The following is an 18463-nucleotide window of genomic DNA, read 5'->3' on the forward strand; positions in this document are numbered from 1 at the left end:
AAGGCTTTTATATTTTCATTTACTTATTTGGCCACACCTCATGGCATGTGGGTTCTTAGTTCCCTGACTGGGGATCAAATCTCTGCCCCCTGCAGTGGGAGGGCAGAGTCCTAACCACTGGACCATCAGGGAATTCTCTAATTTTGTTTTTAACAACTCAGGGTTTGTTTTTATTTTTTCATCCTGTTCTATTTCTGCAGCGCAGTTTTTAAGCTGGAGGAGGGAGAGGGTGGTGCTGGTCGGATGGAAGGCTGAGGCCTGGCTGGTGCTCAGCCGCCCAGAGCTAGACCCGGTCCTCTTGGAGGCCAGCCCCCCTTCTGCCCGGTTACCCACTGCTCGTCCCTGCCCGGGAAACCAGGGGTTTTCAGCAAATCAGTGTCGTGGAATAAAATCAAGTGTGAAGTGCTGTCTGGTGTGTGGGGTGGCTGGGTGCCCTTTAGACCCAGGACGTGGGGCCTGGCCTGGCTCCACCCCTCACAGCTCACTGAGGCGGCCGCCCTCAGGAATCTCCCGTCAGGTCCAGGAAGATTCCGGGAGCTGGCCGCATGGCAGATGGAGGCCAGGGCCTCAGTCTGGCTGATTAGAAACGGAATTAGTATGCCAGACGGCAAGCTCACCCATCACTGTGCAGGTGGCTGTGACCATCTCCACCCCCACTTCCTCTCGGCCTGCTGGCCCCCCATAGCCTCAAGAGGGGGGCCTGGGTCCTGTGAGACCCCCACTCCCAAGGCTGGAGCTCTGGGTGACACTATCCACCTCCTTTAGTGGGATCCAGCACCCCAGCATCTCCAGTCCCCATTTGTACCCTGACAGCAGATGGGGAGCCTAGAGGCAGAGCGAGGCTGGGCCTGCCCAAGGGGAGGGACCTCCAGACTGGCCTTCCTGACCAGAGAGGGGAAAATGGGCTCCAGGTGGCCCTGGCCTGGCCCAGTTGACTGCTTGGCGCCTGCCCGAGCACCCAGTGATCCTTGGGGACCCAGGGACAAAGGTGGAAGGCGCCCCACAGGGCTCTCTCTGCAGCTGGTTTGGCCTAAACCTGTGAGCAAGGCCCCGGTACCACCAGGCGGTTTCCTGGGGTGTGGGGATGAGCAAGTCACTTGATCTGGTTTCAGTGAGTTTTCTTCAAGGAAAAATTCAATATAGCACCTTGCAGGAGGGCCTCGCTATGACTGGAGTCATGACTGGGCCTGGCTGTCTCGGCCACCAGCTGACATGGTTCAGGTCCACCCAGCACTGGGCCGGGTGCCGGAGGAGACAAAAGACCAACCACTGTCTCTGCCCTCAGTTCCCTTCTCTCCTCCTCCAATGCCCGGCTGGCCTTCAGTCTGTCCATCCTGCCACCCCCACGTCTTCCCAGAAGCCCCCGTTCCCTCTCTGCTCCTGCCCCAAAGCGTTCAAGGCCAAGTATCTGGAAGGGAGATAGGTGAGGTCTGGTGGTTTGGTGACGGATGAAGGGGTTTCTGCAGCCTGGGCAGCCTGACTGAGACCCCGAGGGTGAGACATCTCCACCTGCCCCCTGCCCGGGGGGATCAGCCCCCTCTCCTCCAGCTGTCCTTGAGGGCCACCCACAGAGCCTGGGACCCGAGGGCAGAGGAGAGCCTCCTCAGAGGGACACCCTCAGGGCAGAGATGGGTCAGCGTGCTGGGTGGACCCAGGGCAGCATGGCTCCAGGCTGGACACCCTTCCTCACGGCCCCAGAGCCCCAGACCCTGGTGAAGCATAGCCAGACGGCAGGTGCCGTGGACACCATCTGAGTGCTGGGTGCTGGCAGGACACACATCCACTGGTCCAGTGAGAGAGCTATTGTGGCCGCTCGCTTAGGGTTGGGGGCTGTGGATAAAGGGGGTGATGAGACACAAAGCTTGTCAAAAAGGAAGCCTCGGTCATTCCTTCAGCTGTCCCGCAGCACATACACGTCTCCTCAAGGAGTCACCTGGAGTCACCACGGGCAGGGATGCGTAGATGCAAATGATTTCACCGCAGGACAAGGTTCTAGCAAAGTTCAGAGATTAGGCTGTGTGTTCCCAGCCAGGAAGGGGTGGTGCTCAGAAGAAAATGCTGGCCCCTGGCCTGCGTGGGTGAAGGAGCTGAGACTCTGAGGTTCCTGATGTGAGCTGTGAAGGGTCAGAGGGCACCCAGAGGACGGGCAAGGAGACACTGGTGAGGTAGGAACAGGTAGGTCCTCACGGGCCATCTATGCCAGCCCGAGAGCTTGACTGTGTGCTAAAGGACGTCAGAGCCAGGGGAGGGTCTCATCAGGGCCGTGACATGATGTGACCTTTGTCCTTCACTCGTTTGTCAACAACCATGAGAGCCTCCCTGTGCCCGTGTCCTCCGGGAACGTGGGGTCAGGAGGGGAAGTTGAGTATCTAGAGTGGCAGGTGGTGAGTGCGGTGTGGACGGCAGGGGAGGAAAACCAGTGCTGAGGAGGGGGCACGTGTGGCTGAAATGTCCAGGAACCGCCCCGTGGCCACTTGTAGGCACCCCTTAAGGCCAGAGTGGGCTTGGTCAGTGAAAGGGGCTGAAGGGCAGAGTGCTGGGGTGGAAGGAGCTAGAAAGAGAGCCAGGGGGCAGGCTCACCTTGGAGATGGTGGGAGAGGGCTTTCTTTGCAGGGTTTGAGCAAAAGAGAGGCACAAGCCAGCATCCGGGATAGACCTAGGGGCTCAGTGGAGAGGCAGGGTCAGGGGCCAGGCCGAGTGGAGAGGAGTCAGTGGGGCTGATGAGAAGCGGGCAAGTTGGGGATCAGAGTGAAGGGGAAGTGACAGGATTGCTCCAGCAACAGGTGTGGGGATGATCAGAGGGATCTGAGTGCAGGGAGAGGCAGAATTGAAAGCCTGAGACAGTGAGTTCAGTAGGGGAGGGAAGTGGGGGTAGCCAGAGGACTGAATGTCTGAGGTCAGGAAGATAAGAGTCCAGAAAGAGTAGGGTCCTTGAAACTGAGTCCCCCTGAAACTGAGTTTCCCTGCCAAGTTTATGATGAACTCTTCGTCCAGTCTTTCTCCCTTTCTTGTCCTGTCCCTGTTCCCCTCAGGAACGAGTTGAGGCTGAGCGGGACCCTGTGAGGCCTTTCCAGGTGCAAAAGCCCTGCCGTGCCCCCCATTTCTTGTTTCTAGAAAAAGGCTTTAGTCTCCTAGGCCTTCCCTAAGTTCTGAAGAACAGACTCAAGTGTTACTAATTAGAGAAGTGAAGGAAGGGGAAACAGGGAAGCAGTCAAGCTAGAAATGTAAGAAATGCTTAAACAACAGAGTCACAGGACACCTCGCTCCTTCTCAAGTTTATCCAGAACAATCTGACACAAATCTCTGAGTTGTTCTGCAGAAACAAAGACACCCACCCACCCAGGTGGAAGATGGTGACTCCATGCCGACCACAAGCAGTTAGACAGACCCCAGACTGGTTGGAACCTGAAAGTTGATGACCAAGATTCATAAAACAGCACCCAGACCCCCAACCAATGAGAAAAAGGTTCACAGACCGATCCCACACCTCTGACCCTCACCCCTAATGTTGTCTTTAAAACCCTCCCCTGAAAGCCATCAGGGAGTTTGGGTCTTTCGAGCATGAGTTGCTCTTCCTCCTTGCCTGGCAACTGCATAAACGCTGTACTTTCCTTCCCCACAACCAATGTCAGTAAGTAGACTGGCTTTGCTGCTCGCTGGGGGAGGGGAGCCAAGTTCCCTTTGGTAACATCCTGAGGATCCAGGAAGATTCTTATCTAGGTTGCAAAGGAAAGAAACCTAATGTAAAGTAGCTTCGGGGGAAGGGAATTGACAGGAAGGCTCCTCGTGGTGTATGAACCATCAGAAGGCATATAAGCCCGCCACGTGGCGGTCCTCCAGGTCTCCTGGGGCAGAAACCCATTGTCCCCATGGCTCTCAGTCTCCCTTCTCTGAGCCGCTTCCCTTCCTCCTGGTGTTCACTGCTTCCTTCACAGTGACATTCTGGAAACTCAGGCTTCTGTATCTTGTGGCTTACCATTCTGGGGAAAGAGTGACCTCTCTCCCAATTCTAGTTACAAGAGACCCCCGGAAAGAATAGGCCAGGTGCCCACCCCTGGCCCCGTCAGAGATTTCATGGTACAGAATGGTGGCTCCTGGGCACCTGAGCAGGTGGGAAGGATTGGCTAGAAGCTGGGGAGCAGGTCCCACAAAGAGATGAATCCACTGGGGAGACAGCCCCAGGTGGCCACTGCAGTTGCTAGTACCACAGAGCTGTGATGGGCCAGGGTGCAGGAGGCTGGAGGCCGGCCAGGTCAGAGGGACTGCAATAATCCAGGTGAGATGAAGGCCTAAGAGACAGAGCAAGTCCAGGACCTTGCAAGGCCAGGTGCTGAAGTCACAGACAAGGATGGGCCACCAACAGAGGAGACGGGGAGGGGAGCCCTGGGGGAGTGGGTGGGGAAAGTATGGGGCAGGGGACGGGTCTGAGGCAGCAAAAGCCAGAGGTTGGGCTTCTCCTGGGCACAAGACAGCCTCAAATCCTGCTGCCAGGAGTTGAAAGAATGAGTTCAAGCCTCACAGTGGGGTTAGGAAAACAAGAATGACACAGCAAGTGCTGGGAAACAGAACTTTTTACAATAGCAGCCATGTGGAAACACCCTGAATGTTCGTCCACAGATGAAGGGATAAAAATGACATGGTTCCTATCAGTTCAGTTCAGTCGCTCAGTCCTGTCTGACTCTTTGCAACCCCATAAACCGCAGCATGCCGGGCCTCCCTGTCCATCACCAACTGCTGGAGTCCACCCAAACCCATGTCCATTGAGTCGGTGATGCCACCTAACCATCTCATCCTCTGTCGTCTCCTTCTCCTCCTGCCCTCAATCTTTCCCAAGATCAGGGTCTTTTCAAATGAGTCAGCTCTTCACACAAGGTGGCCAAAGTATTGGAGTTTCAGCTTCAACATCAGTCCTTCCAATGAACATTCACGACTGATCTCCTTTAGGATGGACTGGTTGGATCCCCTTGAAGTCCAAGGGACTCTCAAGAGTCTTCTCCAACACCACAGTTCAAAAGCATCAATTCTTCGGTGCTCAGCTTTCTTTATAGTCCAACTCTCACATCCGTACATGACCACTGGAAAAACCATAGCCTTGACCTTTGTTGGCAAAGTAACGTCTCTGCTTTTTAACATGCTATCAGGTTGGTTATAACTTTCCTTCCAAGGAGTAAGCGTCTTTTAATTTCATGGCTGCAATCACCATCTGTAGTGATTTTGGAGCCCAGAAAAATAGTCACCCACTGTTTCCACTGTTTCCCCATCTATTTGCCATGAAGTGATGGGACCGGATGTCATGATCTGTTTTCTAAATGTTGAGCTTTAAGCCAACTTTTTCACTCTCCTCTTTCACTTTCATCAAGAGGCTCTTTAGTTCTTCTTCACTTCCTGCCATAACAGTGGTGTCATCTGTATATCTGAGGTTATTGATATTTCTCCCGGCAATCTTGATTCCAGCTTGTTCTTCCTCCAGCCCAGTGTTTCTCATGATGTATTCTGCATATAAGTTAAATAAGCAGGGTGACAATATACAGCCTTGACGTACTCTTTTTCCTATTTGGAACCAGTCTGTTGTTCCATGTCCAGTTCTAACTGTTGCTTCCTGACCTGCATACAGGTTTCTCAAGAGGCAGGTCAGGTGGTGTGGTATTCCCATCTCTTTCAGAATTTTCCACAGTTTATTGTGATCCACACAGTCAAAGGCTTTGGCATAGTCAATAATATACAATGGAATATTATTCAGCCACGAGAAAGAAAGAGATCCTGCATTTTTGACAAGAGGATGAGCCCAGAGTGCATTATGCTAAGTGAATCAAGCCAGTCACAGAAAAGCAAACTCTGCACCTTCTCACTGATATATGGAAGCTAAAAGGTCAAACTCAAAAACAGAGAGTAGAACGGTGGTTTCCAAAGGTGGGTCAAAGGAGAAACATGCAGAGATGTTGGTGAAAAGTTGCAAAGTTTCAGTTATAAGGTAAGTTCTGGGGATCTAATGTATGGCATGGTAACTCTAGTTATAACATCGTGTTGTATAATTCAACTTTGCTAACAGGGTAAATCTTAAGTGTTCTCACCACAAAAAGAAACAACAATAGTTACTATGAGGTGGTTGATATGTTAATTAGGTTGATCATGGTACTTATTTCATGAAGAATGTATATATCTAAACAACAAGTTGGACCTAGAGGGGTAGGATGGGGGGTGTGGGAGAGAGGCTCAAGAAGGAGGGATATATGTATACATATAGGTGATTCACTCAGTGGTACAGCAGAAACACAACATTGTAAAGCAATTATAGTCCAATTTAAAAAAAAAAAAACACTTTTAAAAATATATAAATATTTTCTAAGACAAAAAAACCCAAGTTGTATACCTTAAATATATACAATGCCTATGTGTCAATTTAAGGTATACAACTTGGGGGGTTTTTTTTTAGAAAATATTTATATATTTTTAAAAGTGGTTTTTTTTTTTTTTTTTTTTGCCTATGTGTCAATTGGAGAAGGCACTGGCACCCCACTCCAGTCCTCTGGCCTGGAGAATCCCATGGATGGAGGGGCCTGGTGGGCTGCAGTCCATGGGGTCGCTAAGAGTCGGACACAACTGAGCGACTTCACCTTCATGCATTGGAGAAGGAAATGGCAACCCACTCTAGTGTTCTTGCCTGGAGAATCCCAGGGATGGGGGAGCCTGGTGGGCTTTCGTCTATGGGGTTGCACAGAGTCGGACACAACTGAAGCGACTTAGCATGTGTCAATTATTATAAATGCTAATATTTTGGCCATCTGATGCAAAGAGCCAACTCATTGGAAAAGACCCTGATGCTGGGGAAGATTGAAGGTAACAGGAGAAGGGGGTGGCAGAGGATGAGATAGTTAGATAGCATCACCAACTCAGTGGACATGAATTTGAGCAAACCCTGGGAGACAGTGAAGGACAGGGGAGCCTGGTGTGCTGCAGTCCATGGGGTCACAAAGAGTCAGACATAGCTTAGCGATTGAACAACAGCAACAGCAAATGTGTCAATTATACATCAATAAAGATGCTAAACAAATTAATTGATTACATAGATATGGAGGGCACGTTCCCGCCCGTTGAATCTGGACGGGCTAGGCAGAAATGCGGCACAAGGAACACTCTGGCAGCTACTTCCTGCCTCTTGGAGTCCATGCTATGTTGTGAGGTAGCTCAGGCAACTCTGTGGAGACGCCCACATGGATGGAGAGAGACCAGTTTGTCAGCCATATGACTGAGCCATCTTGAAAGTGGATCTCCTAACTCCTATCCAGCCACCCTGGCTAAAGAGCCCCAGAATAAACACAAGGTATTCCCTTCACACCCTGCCCAAATAGCAAATTTGTGATCAAATAAACTATTGTTGCTTCTTAAGGCTGTTTTGGGTTGGTTCACTACACAACCATAAACCACAGAATATCAGTAGAGTATATCCATAAATGTAGTTTTAAAATTCAAAAATGAAGAAGTATGTGATTTAGAAACAGTGGTAAATATCCACATAAAATCCAAAAGAGGGGGAAATGGTTGCCTTAGAGAGCAGTGAGGGGGACAGGAAACTGTTTTTGTTTTATTGCTACAAACCTTACAGATCTATCTTATACCTTAAATCACACTAATGTATAACTTGGATAAAAATTAAAGCTAAAACTAAAAAAAAAATTTTCCTTTTTTTGTTTCTTTTTCCTTAGCAGGAATGAATATGCAATGGGTTTAAAAAGTTTCTTGTACATTCAGCAACGGATGTATTAAACAGTCCATTATTCCAGTAACCAAGATAAAATTCTTGCTGACAGGAGACCTGGTATTGCCACTTAGCTAAAATGCTGCCTAAGGTCTTTCATTTAAAGATTCAAGTAACAGTCTGGGTGGTGATGAGTCCCGGTTGCCTCAGTGGAGCCCCTAGGTGCCTTGTTTATTCTGTGTCTGAGCCCAGGCCAGGGCGGTCCCTCAGATGAGGCTGCCGGCCCAGGGGTGGTGGCTCCACAGAAGAGCTGTGCCTCGGGGGGCCCTGGCTGGAGGAGTTGGTGGGTCAGAGTCATAGACTTCAGGGCTAAATGGAGTGGGGGGCGGGTGGGTGTGGAAGCAGATTAAATGGAAGGAGGAAAGTGCCTTCCACAACAAAGAAGGTTCTGGACATGGAGGAGGGTGCTTTCATCACTTGCCCATGACTGAGTTAGTGTGGCAGGATCATCTCTTTGAACCTTGTCTTTTTATGGGTTTTTATGATTTGAGGGTCTTTGTTGTTTAATATGTAGAAACCCATCTTAAGTGGTGGGGGGGAATACATTTAAATACTTTAAGAAGTTATTGTACTTAACCAGATTCATGAGTTGCACTGCTTCTTTAACATTCTTAAACTGTACTTCCTCAGTTCTGAAAGCTGTCAGCCAAACACTGAAAAAGCAACAGAGACTGAAGTGCAAAATGGAACATGAAACAAAAACTCTCCTTTAGCATAAATTTGCCTTAATAGATTTTCAAACTAACCAAGCTTCTATTGGAATAAAATTGTCCTCGTTCTTACGGTGCAAAATCAGAGTGAAATTGGTTTCAGTTCTGAGTTACAAGAGGCTCTTGACTTTCTTAAGGCTTTCATTTCCACACGTTATATATATATCCATGCCCAAACCACCTTGTAGCACCAGAGCTGTCTTTCATATGGAATAGCCCCCATGCTCACCCATTGCTCTCCTACCTCCCAGGCGGATACCCAGGAAGCTCAGCAACATCCCACGTGGCCCCCCAGGAAAAGAGGGCAAAATTAAACTTGGGTTCACTTCCTGCATCCCAGCTGCAGTGGGAACATTCATACCACTTCTACGGGGCTGGTGGGAGACCAAAAGGAGAGGTAGGGAGGAGGGTCCAGGGAGCACTTGCCCTAGAAAGGGAGGCTCCATTTCTGCAAACTTCTGGAGTGTGGGGACTGAGGGTAGGGTATCAATGATCAAAGCCTTCCTATTCCCAGCTGTTGCCCTGCTCTCATCTGAGTGACAGGACTGTCACTACGTCTCAGGGGACATCCTGAGATTGGGTGGGCAGGATGCAGGCAGAAGACATCCCCCCAGGGATCCCCTGGTGCCACTGTGGGCTCCGCATTGCCCCTGCTGGCAATGCCTGCAGTGAGCCACATGCCAGGGGCTGAGACACAGACCAGAGAGCCCAGGGTGGTAAATGGGGACAACGGTACAAGGTGCTGGGCTCTAGATGAGACCCCACAGGACTAGGCCTTCTTCCCAGAGAACAGAGAGATGGGGACAACCGTCCCCCACAGAGCAGGCTCCATGGAGCTGGCCATCCCCTGGCCCTAGGCATCCATAACTCCAGAGTGCAGGACTGGAGGTGTTATCTCTTACTGCAGAGCAGAAGCCATGCTGCCTGCTGCCTGATCATCCCTGGGCCCCAGGGGAGGGAGCTTAACAGCCTCTCCTCTCACTCAGGTGACTCAGGCCCAGAAGGGGGGAGCCAGGTGCCCTGGTGGGAACTTGGACAAACATTTTTATATGCTGCAATGACATGTGGTTTGTATCTGGTCTCATGTCCTGCCCAGGCCCAGGACAAAATTCACAAGAAATCAAGCAGGAGCTTAGATGATGATCACTTAATGTCATCATAGGAAGAACATTCAAAGAGACTGTGCACTCCACACCTGTCATTGTGACTAAAATTAAAAACAGTGACAATACCTGATGGTGGTGTGGATGCAGAGAAACAGTATCCTTCATGTGATGCTGATGGAATCCAAAATTGTGCAGCCACTCTGCTAACAGTTTGGCAGTTCCTCTGGTTTTTTTGGCAGGGGGTGGAAATTTCTTAATAAAACAGAAAAAAACAAAACAAAAACCAAACTACATGTGCACAACCATATGATCTAGCAATTCCACTCCTGGGCATGTATCCCAGAGAAATGGAAGGAAATGAAATATTCACAGAAAAACCTGTCCTTGAAGATTTGTGGCAGCTTGAATTAAAACAGGCAAAACTGGATAAGCCTAGAGGTCCTCGCACACAAGAATGGTTAAACATGCCCTAGAATCCACTCACCCCTAAGCACGGCTCAGTGGCACAAAGGAGCCAACTGGGATCCTTGCTCTGGTGAATCTCCAGGGAATTAGGCTGAGTGAAAAAGGCAAACACGAAAGACTGCACGATTCCATTCATGTAACTTATTTGAAGTGACAAAATTCTAGGACAAAAGGACAGGTGTTAGGGTCAGAGGTGAAGTGGTTATAAAGGGGCCCGAGGGCTTGGAGCTGCTCAGTATGTGGCCTGTGGTGTGTTTACATGAATCCACACGTGTGATAAGATGGTACAGAATTACACACACACAAGTGAGAACGCGTAAAATGGCAGACTCTGAATAGAAATGTGAAAATCTGTGAATTGTACCATGAGAGAGAATAGGAGAAAGCATACAAGCATACTTGTATTATTTCTTACAACCACATGTGAATCTACAGTTGGACCAAACCTCCAAATTAAAAAAAAAAACAAAAAAAAACAGGGACTGGGAACTCAAGACTAATAGGGGAATAACAAACCTTTAACCTACATCCTGGTCAAAAGAATCAATCAATTAATTAAGGGCCTGCCCAGGGATTAGTCTCTCCTGACCTTTAGCCAAGAATTTTCTGAGCACAGGACTATGTGGGGGACAGAGGCAGCTGTGGGGTGAGGGACAGAGGCAGGAAGGAGCCCCCCAGCGGGCAGGTCCTCTGGGAGCTGGAGGGTAACCTGGGTCAGTGTGGGGAGCAGGTGGGACAGCAGGTCAAGGAAGAGGAACCCAGATGCTCTGCCTGAGGGGAGGGGACCTGGGGAGGGGGCTGGGCAGGAAGATGCTGGTGGGCTCCCGTGTGCAGTGTGGCTCGGGGTGAGGGGGCCTGAGTGGGGAGGGGGCTACTCAGGTCCACTGGGGTGGGTGAGGCAGGGAGGAAGGGCTTTTTTCCTTTGAAAAGAAGTTCTTAATTGTGATTTAAAAACGCACAACATAGAAGTTGCCATCTTAACAATTCTTTTTTTTTTTTTTTTTTTAAAGTGACTCAGTCGTGTCCGACTCTTTGCGACCCTAAGGACTGTAGCCTGCCAGGCTCCTCCATCCATGGGACTTTCCAGGCAAGAATGCTGGAGTGGGTTGCCATTTCCTTCTCCATTAACAATTCTTAAGACATAGTTCATGGTGCTAAGTCTATTCACACGGTTGGCCCCAGATCTCCAGTACTTGGTCATTTTGCAAAACTGAAAGTCAGTATCCATTAAACAACTTCTCAGCTCAGTTCCCCTCTCCTCTCAGCTCCTGGCAGCCACCATCCAACTTTTCATTTCTAATCATTTGACTGCTTGAGATGCCTTTGTTGTTGTTCAGTCGCTCAGTCCTGTCTGACTTCGTGACCCCATGGACTGTAGCACACCAGGCTTCCCTGTCATTCACTTTCTCCTGGAGCTTGCTCAAACTAATGTCCATTAAGTCAGTGATGTCATCCAGCCATCTCATCCTCTGTTGTCCCCTTCTCCTCCCGCCTTCAATCTTTCCCAGCATCAGGGTCTTTTCTAATGAGTCAGCTCTTCAGACTAGGTGGCCAAAGTGTTGGAGTTTCAGCTTCAGCATCAGTCCTTCCGATGAGTATTCAGGGTTTATTTCCTTTAGGATTGACTGGTTTGATCTCCTTGTAGTCCAAGGGACTCTCAAGAGTCTTCTCCAACACCACAGTTCAAAAGCATCAATTCTTCAGTGCCCAGCCTTCTTTATGGTCCAACTCTCACATCCATATGTGATTATGGGAAAAACCATAGCTTTGACTATATGGACCTTTGTTAGCAAAGTAATGTCTCTGCTTTCTAATACACTGTCTAGGTTTCTCTTGGCTTTTCTTCCAAAGAGCTTACTTGGGATGCCTAATGAAGTAAAACCACATAGTATTTGTCTTTCTGTGACGGGCAGACTTCATTGAGACTTCCCTGGTGACTCAGCAGTGAAGAATCCACCTGCCAATGCAGGAGACGTGGGATTTATACCTGAATCAGAAAGATCCTCTGGAAATTACTATGGGCAGAGTAACCTGGCAGGAAACAGTCCGTGGGATGGCAAAAGAGTCAGACACAACTTAGCAACTAAACAACAACAACCACAACTACATCACTGGGCATCATGTCCTCAAGGTTCATCCATGTAATAGGAGGTATCAAACTTTCCCTCCTTTTGAAGGCAGCATAATATTCCATTAATAATAATAATTCCATAATATTCCAATACGCCACAGGGGCGTCCCTGGTGGCTCAGATGGTAAATAATCCACCTGCAAAGTGGGAGACCTGGGTTCGATCCTTGCAGCAAGAAGATCCCCTGGAAGAGGGCATGACAACCCACTCGAGTGTTCTTGCCTGGATAATCCCCATGGACACAGGAGCCTGGCAGGCTACAGTCCATAAGGTAGAAAAGAGTCAGACACAACTAAGCAGCTAAGCACAATATTCCATTGTAGAGGTATATCATGCTTTGCTCATCCATTCGTCTGCTGTGGATGGTTGAGTTGCTTGCACCTCTTGGCTGTTGTGAATAACGCTGCTAAAATGTGAATGTGCAAATACCCCTTTCATATTTTGCTTTCAATTCTTGGAGATACACACCCAGAAGTCAGATTGTTGGATTGGAGGAATGCTTTTGAACTCAACCTGGGGTTACCGAAACCTTTTAGCTCCTTATCAGAAGCTGTTCCTGTGAGTGTGTGGCCTGTGGAGAGAACAGACTCACCTCTGCCTTCCATTTACCTGTCCAATGAAGCAGAGGTCAACTTCAGTTACGCGGCACTGGGCCCACGCCTGTTGACCTGTTTCAGGCACCTTACACACACACACACACACACACACACACACACACAAACATAAACAGCAGTGCAGACTCAGCACTTTAGTAACTGAAGACACAGACAAGGCCCTCGCTCTGCTGTCACCTCCAGCTTCCTCCTCCTCCACAGCAGAAGCTGGGCCCAGGCTCCCAGGTGCCCCCACTAGCCCAGTGCCCACACCTCCTGCCCAGGTCAAGTCTGGTGAGGAGCTGAGCAGGAGACAGGACAGATGGGCCACCCCATGGATCTCTGCCTCAGGGCACCAGGGAACAAACCCAGGCCCCTGGCCCAGGCTGTGTGCCTCCAGCCCACACCCCTCAGCACTCAGAACCAAACCAGGCCAAGGCTGAGTCTCAGAAAACACTGAACACATGAAGGAAGGAGAGATGGTTCTCCCACAGGACTTGGTGAGCAGAGGGCTGGGAGGAGCCTCAGTCAGGACTTTGAAAATGTTCCTCAAGCCTAAGACATCTGCACCCTAATCCCCACCCCACCCTGAGGAGACAAGACAGCTGGGGGCCATCCTGTGAGGGAGGGACCTGCCTCCTCAGGACCCCTGCTGGCTCAGCCACACCCACCACATCCCTCTGGCAACAGGGCTCAAAGTCATAGGGCAGGTAGGGGCAAGGTGTGGCCACCTGGGAAACTGGGAGGGACATGGAGGCTTTTATAGCAGGGATTTAAGCCCAGACAGCTAGTATGGACATGGTACCTAGTGCCCCAGGCTTGCCCAAGAGCGGGCCTCCCCATGTCCCATCCTGACCGCCCTCCGCCATCACACAGCCATGCAGGGGGCCTGTGTGCTGCTGCTGCTGGGCCTGCGGCTACAGCTCTCCCTCGGCATCATCCCAGGTAACCAGGCAGCTCCTGGGCCTCCTACTCACAGGCGCGGCCCCAGGCTGACCTGACCTCCACTCTCCCCTTGGACAGTCGAGGAGGAAGACCCCGCCTTCTGGAATCGCCAGGCAGCCCAGGCCCTCGATGTGGCTAAGAAGCTGCAGCCCATCCAGACAGCCGCCAAGAATGTCATCCTCTTCTTGGGGGACGGTGAGTGCTCTAGTCCGGTCCACCTCCTGTTCCCCCACAACACTGGAACCCTGGGCTGCCAGCTGACCCAGGCTGGCCCCAGGGACTTTGACCTGAGACACTGTGTACCTTCAGGGATGGGGGTGCCTACAGTGACAGCCACTCGGATCCTAAAGGGGCAGATGAATGGCAAGCTGGGACCTGAGACACCCCTGGCCATGGACCAGTTCCCATACCTGGCTCTGTCCAAGGTAAGGGCCACGTGACCTCAGGGTGGTCTACACCAGAGGGGTGGGTATGGGCCTAGGGAGCAGGGTAGGGGGGAAAGGCCCAGGAGGGTCTGGGGCTGAGATAGGGGCCGGGGGCTGTGAGGATGGGCCCAGAGCCTGGGTCAGGAGCTGCGTGTCTACCCCAGCTAAGGTGAAGGCATCTCTGCCCCCAGACATACAACGTGGACAGACAGGTGCCCGACAGCGCAGGCACGGCCACTGCCTACCTGTGTGGGGTCAAGGGCAACTACAAAACCATCGGTGTAAGTGCAGCCGCCCGCTACAACCAGTGCAACACGACACGTGGCAATGAGGTCACGTCTGTGATGAACCGGGCCAAGAAAGCAGGTGGGCTTGGGCGTCAGCTTCCTGGACAGGGACAGGTTCAGAGACCTCGGTGGCCCACCTTGACCTCTGCCACCCTCAGGGAAGTCAGTGGGAGTGGTGACCACCTCCAGGGTGCAGCATGCCTCCCCAGCCGGGGCCTATGCACACACGGTGAACCGTAACTGGTACTCAGACGCCGACCTGCCTGCTGAAGCACAGACATATGGCTGCCAGGACATCGCCACACAGATGGTCTACAACATGGATATTGACGTACGACACAATGAGCACGGGGCGGGGCTGGGCACAGGAGGTGGGACACTCTCAACACAGTCCCAGGCGACTCAGAGCCCTGGGGTCTTGCAGGATCTCCATGGGTTTGTGGGGATGAGGAGGGGCACCCTGTAGGAGTTACAGGTGGGGACAGGTCATCCCACAGACCTGGTGGGGGAGGGAGGGGCTATGTGAGAGGAGTAAAGGGCCAGCCAGGCCCTGAACCCACCTGCCCTAATCTCTGGCTCCAGGTGATCCTGGGTGGAGGCCGAATGTACATGTTTCCTGAGGGGACCCCAGACCCTGAATACCCACACGATGCCAATCAGACCGGAGTCCGGAAGGACAAGCGGAATCTGGTGCAGGAGTGGCAGGCCAAGTACCAGGTGATGGGGGCTCATGGGTGCAGGGGGTATAGCAGGGCCGGGCCTGGGATGTTGGGCTATGGGCTGAGGCCTGGTTCTGTCCCTCCCAGGGAGCCCAGTATGTGTGGAACCGCACGGCACTCCTGCAGGCGTCCACCGACTCCAGTGTAACACACCTCATGGGTAACAACCCCACCCACCCCCATGGTCCTCCCCAGGATGGATGCCATGGGCCACCCCCATCCTCAGTTTGAGGGTCACCACTGCTCCCCTTTCCCACAGGCCTCTTTGAGCCAGCAGACATGAAGTATAATGTTCAGCAAGACCACACCATGGACCCGACCCTGCAGGAGATGACGGAGGCGGCCCTGCAAGTGCTGAGCAGAAATCCCCGGGGCTTCTACCTCTTTGTGGAGGGTGAGTGGCAGCCCCTTGGGGAACAGAGGAGCGATGAGGGCCATCAGGGCAGGTTGGTATCTTATATGTGACCTTATTACAGGAGGCCGCATTGACCATGGTCACCATGAAGGCAAAGCTTATATGGCGCTGACTGATACAGTCATGTTTGACAATGCCATCGCCAAGGCTAACGAGCTCACTAGCGAACTGGACACGCTGATCCTTGTCACTGCAGACCACTCCCATGTCTTCTCTTTTGGTGGCTACACACTGCGTGGGACCTCCATTTTCGGTAAACCCAGGGAGAGTGGCAGGTCCTTGCCCCTAAGTTAGGAGGCACATAGTGCTCTGAGACAGTTCCCTCATCTGTCAAGTGGGGTAATAACAGCAACTGCCCTGCATCACTCCGGTGAGGATTGAATTAGTGAACAGACAAGACCTCCCTGGGTTCGGCACACAGGAGGCACTGCACAGGCTGGGGTCAGTTGATCACGGGGTCCCCTCTTCCCTGCAGGTCTGGCCCCCAGCAAGGCCTCAGACAGCAAGTCCTACACCTCTATCCTCTATGGCAATGGCCCTGGCTACGCGCTTGGCGGGGGCTCGAGGCCCGATGTGAATGACAGCACAAGCGGTAAGTGTAGTGGGTGGGGTGCTGGGAGGTGCTCCCGCCCCCACACTGGCCTGGAACTCGAGGGAGGGGAAGGCTGCCTCTCTTGTAACATTAACTTCCCACCTTCTGGCCAGAGGACCCCTCGTACCGGCAGCAGGCGGCCGTGCCCCTGGCTAGCGAGACCCACGGGGGCGAGGACGTGGCAGTGTTTGCGCGTGGCCCGCAGGCGCACCTGGTGCACGGCGTGCAGGAGGAGACCTTCGTGGCGCACGTCATGGCCTTTGCGGGCTGCGTGGAGCCCTACACCGATTGCAATCTGCCGGCCCCCGCCAGCCTCCCCGATGCCGCGCACCTGGCGGCCAGCCCGCCTTCGCTGGCGCTGCTGGCCTGGGCGATGTTGCTGCTGCTGGTGCCCACCTTGTACTGACCCCCACCAGCTCCAGGTCTCGGGATTTCCCGCTCTCCTGCCCAAAATTTCCCATTGCAGGCCCCACCTGAGCTACCACCTCGGAGTCCCCACCCCGAAGTCCTATCCTAGTGGCCACTCCCGGAGCCCCGACCCAGCCCCACCACCAGAGCTTCACCTCCCAGCAATGAAGGCTTCATCTTCCAGCAATGAAGGAGCCTCAGCTCACAGCCCTTCATGGCCCAGACCATCCCGGAGGCTGAGGCCCTGAATTCCCTGTGACACCCGTAGACCTACTGCCTGACCCCAGCCTCGGTGGCTTGAGATTTTGTGTTCTGCCACCCCGGACCCCAGTAAGGGGGCTCGGACCATCCAGACACCCCCACTGCCCACAGCCCCACCTGAGGACCAGGCTAGCAAGGTCCCAGGGGTCCCAGGCCTGGCTGGAACCCACATCTTGCCTTTCGGGAGACCCTGGGACTCCGGGGTTTCCGGGAGGCGTAGCTTCTTAGGAGGCGTGGCAACTGAGGACGCGTGGTTTCCGAGGAGGCGTGGCTTCTGGTCCTCCTGGAACCCACCCTCGCCGGCCAAGGAGGCATCTGGGGTCAGGAGCGCCGGGGGACCCTGGACAGAGTCCTCAGCAGCCCCTCTTAGGAACCCAGGGTACCATTACAGAGAGGAGACAGCGACACTGAGGAGAGGAGACTTGTCCCAGGTCCCTCAGCTGCTGTGAGGGTGGCCCCAGTGCCCCTTCCATGCTGGGGAACCCCAGGAGCAGCGGGAGAACTGAGTGTGGGGACACAGGCCCCGCACTCCTGGGAAGGAGGAAGCAGCCGTCAAATAAACTGTTCTAAGTGTGATACAGGAGTGATACGTGTGGGAAGACAAGCCCTTAGGTGGGGGCACAGAGTGTGTGTCTGTGTGTGTGTGGGGGGGGGTGATTCACATCAGGAAGTCAGGGAGGGGCTGAGGAGGGGCTGACACTGAGCAAAGACCAAAGGCGGTGAGGGTGGGAGCAACGCAGAAGGACAGCGGTACAGGGGCCCCGAGGGAGTCAGCAGGGCCAGGTGAGGCCAGCAGCAGGACCTAGTTGGGGCTTTCCCCTCCCCTGAAGCCAGGCTTTCACCTTCCCTGAAAACAGAAGGACATTCCCCAGCCCCAGTGCTCACCCTTCCTACCTCCCTGCCTGACACCCAGGCAGTCATCTGGTGGCTTGTCACCTCCCTGGTCCCATGAGTTCCACTAGATGCATGCTAAGTCGCTTCAGTCGTGTCCGACTCTGTGCGACCCCATAGACGGCAGCCCACCAGGCTCCTCCATCCCTGGGATTCTCCAGGCAAGAATACTGGAGTGGGTTGCCATTTCCTTCTCCACCACTAGATGCAGCCCTCAAGAAAAAGGGCTTCCCTGGTGGCTCAGCTGGTAAAGAATCCTCCTGCAATGTAGGAGACCTGGGTTCAATCCCTGGGTTGGCTGGATCTCCTGGAGAAGGGAATGGCTACCCACACCAGTATTCTTGCCTGGATAATCCCCATGGACAGAGGAGCCTGGCAGGCTACAGACCATAAGGTGGAAAAGAGTCAGACATGACTGAGCAACTAAGCACAATATTCCATTGTAGAGTTATATCATGCTTTGGTTATCCATTTGTCTGCTGTGGATGATTGAGTGGCTTGCGCCTCTTGGCTACTCTGAGTAATGCTACTAAAATGTGACTGTACAAATACCTCTTCCAGATCTTGATTTCAATTCTTGGGGATACACACCCAGAAGTCAGATTGTTGGATTGGAGGAATGCTTTTGAACTCAACCTGGGGTTACCGAAACCTTTTAGCTCCTTATCAGAAGCTGTTCCTGTGAGTGTGTGGCCTGTGGAGAGAACAGACTCACCTCTGCCTTCCATTTACCTGTCCAATGAAGCAGAGGTCAACTTC

General features: G+C 52.5%; 1 protein-coding gene across 1 annotated transcript; it reads left to right on the forward strand.

The window, feature by feature from the left end:
- The first annotated feature begins 13639 nt into the window (after positions 1 to 13639).
- Positions 13640 to 16550, forward strand: LOC145543610 (intestinal-type alkaline phosphatase-like). Its single transcript, XM_081585685.1, has 11 exons — positions 13640 to 13706; positions 13785 to 13901; positions 14016 to 14131; positions 14323 to 14497; positions 14577 to 14749; positions 15001 to 15135; positions 15225 to 15297; positions 15397 to 15531; positions 15614 to 15805; positions 16028 to 16144; positions 16258 to 16550. The coding sequence occupies exons 1-11, from the start codon at positions 13640 to 13642 to the stop codon at positions 16548 to 16550; spliced, it is 1593 nt and encodes a 530-aa protein (XP_081441811.1).
- Positions 16551 to 18463: the final 1913 nt, after the last annotated feature.

Source organism: Giraffa tippelskirchi, chromosome 3 (genome assembly GCF_054371585.1).
Source record: "Giraffa tippelskirchi isolate mGirTip1 chromosome 3, T2T-mGirTip1v1.2.pri, whole genome shotgun sequence".
NCBI lineage: Eukaryota > Metazoa > Chordata > Mammalia > Artiodactyla > Giraffidae > Giraffa > Giraffa tippelskirchi.

Bases quoted from the DNA above. Each gene is read 5' to 3' on its own strand.
- LOC145543610 (XM_081585685.1), top strand. From the start codon at position 13,640: ATGCAGGGGGCCTGTGTGCTGCTGCTGCTGGGCCTGCGGCTACAGCTC. The intron at 13,707-13,784 runs GTAACCAGGCAG...CCCCTTGGACAG, and splicing joins CTCCCTCGGCATCATCCCAG to TCGAGGAGGAAGACCCCGCC. The intron at 14,132-14,322 runs GTAAGGGCCACG...CTCTGCCCCCAG, and splicing joins CATACCTGGCTCTGTCCAAG to ACATACAACGTGGACAGACA.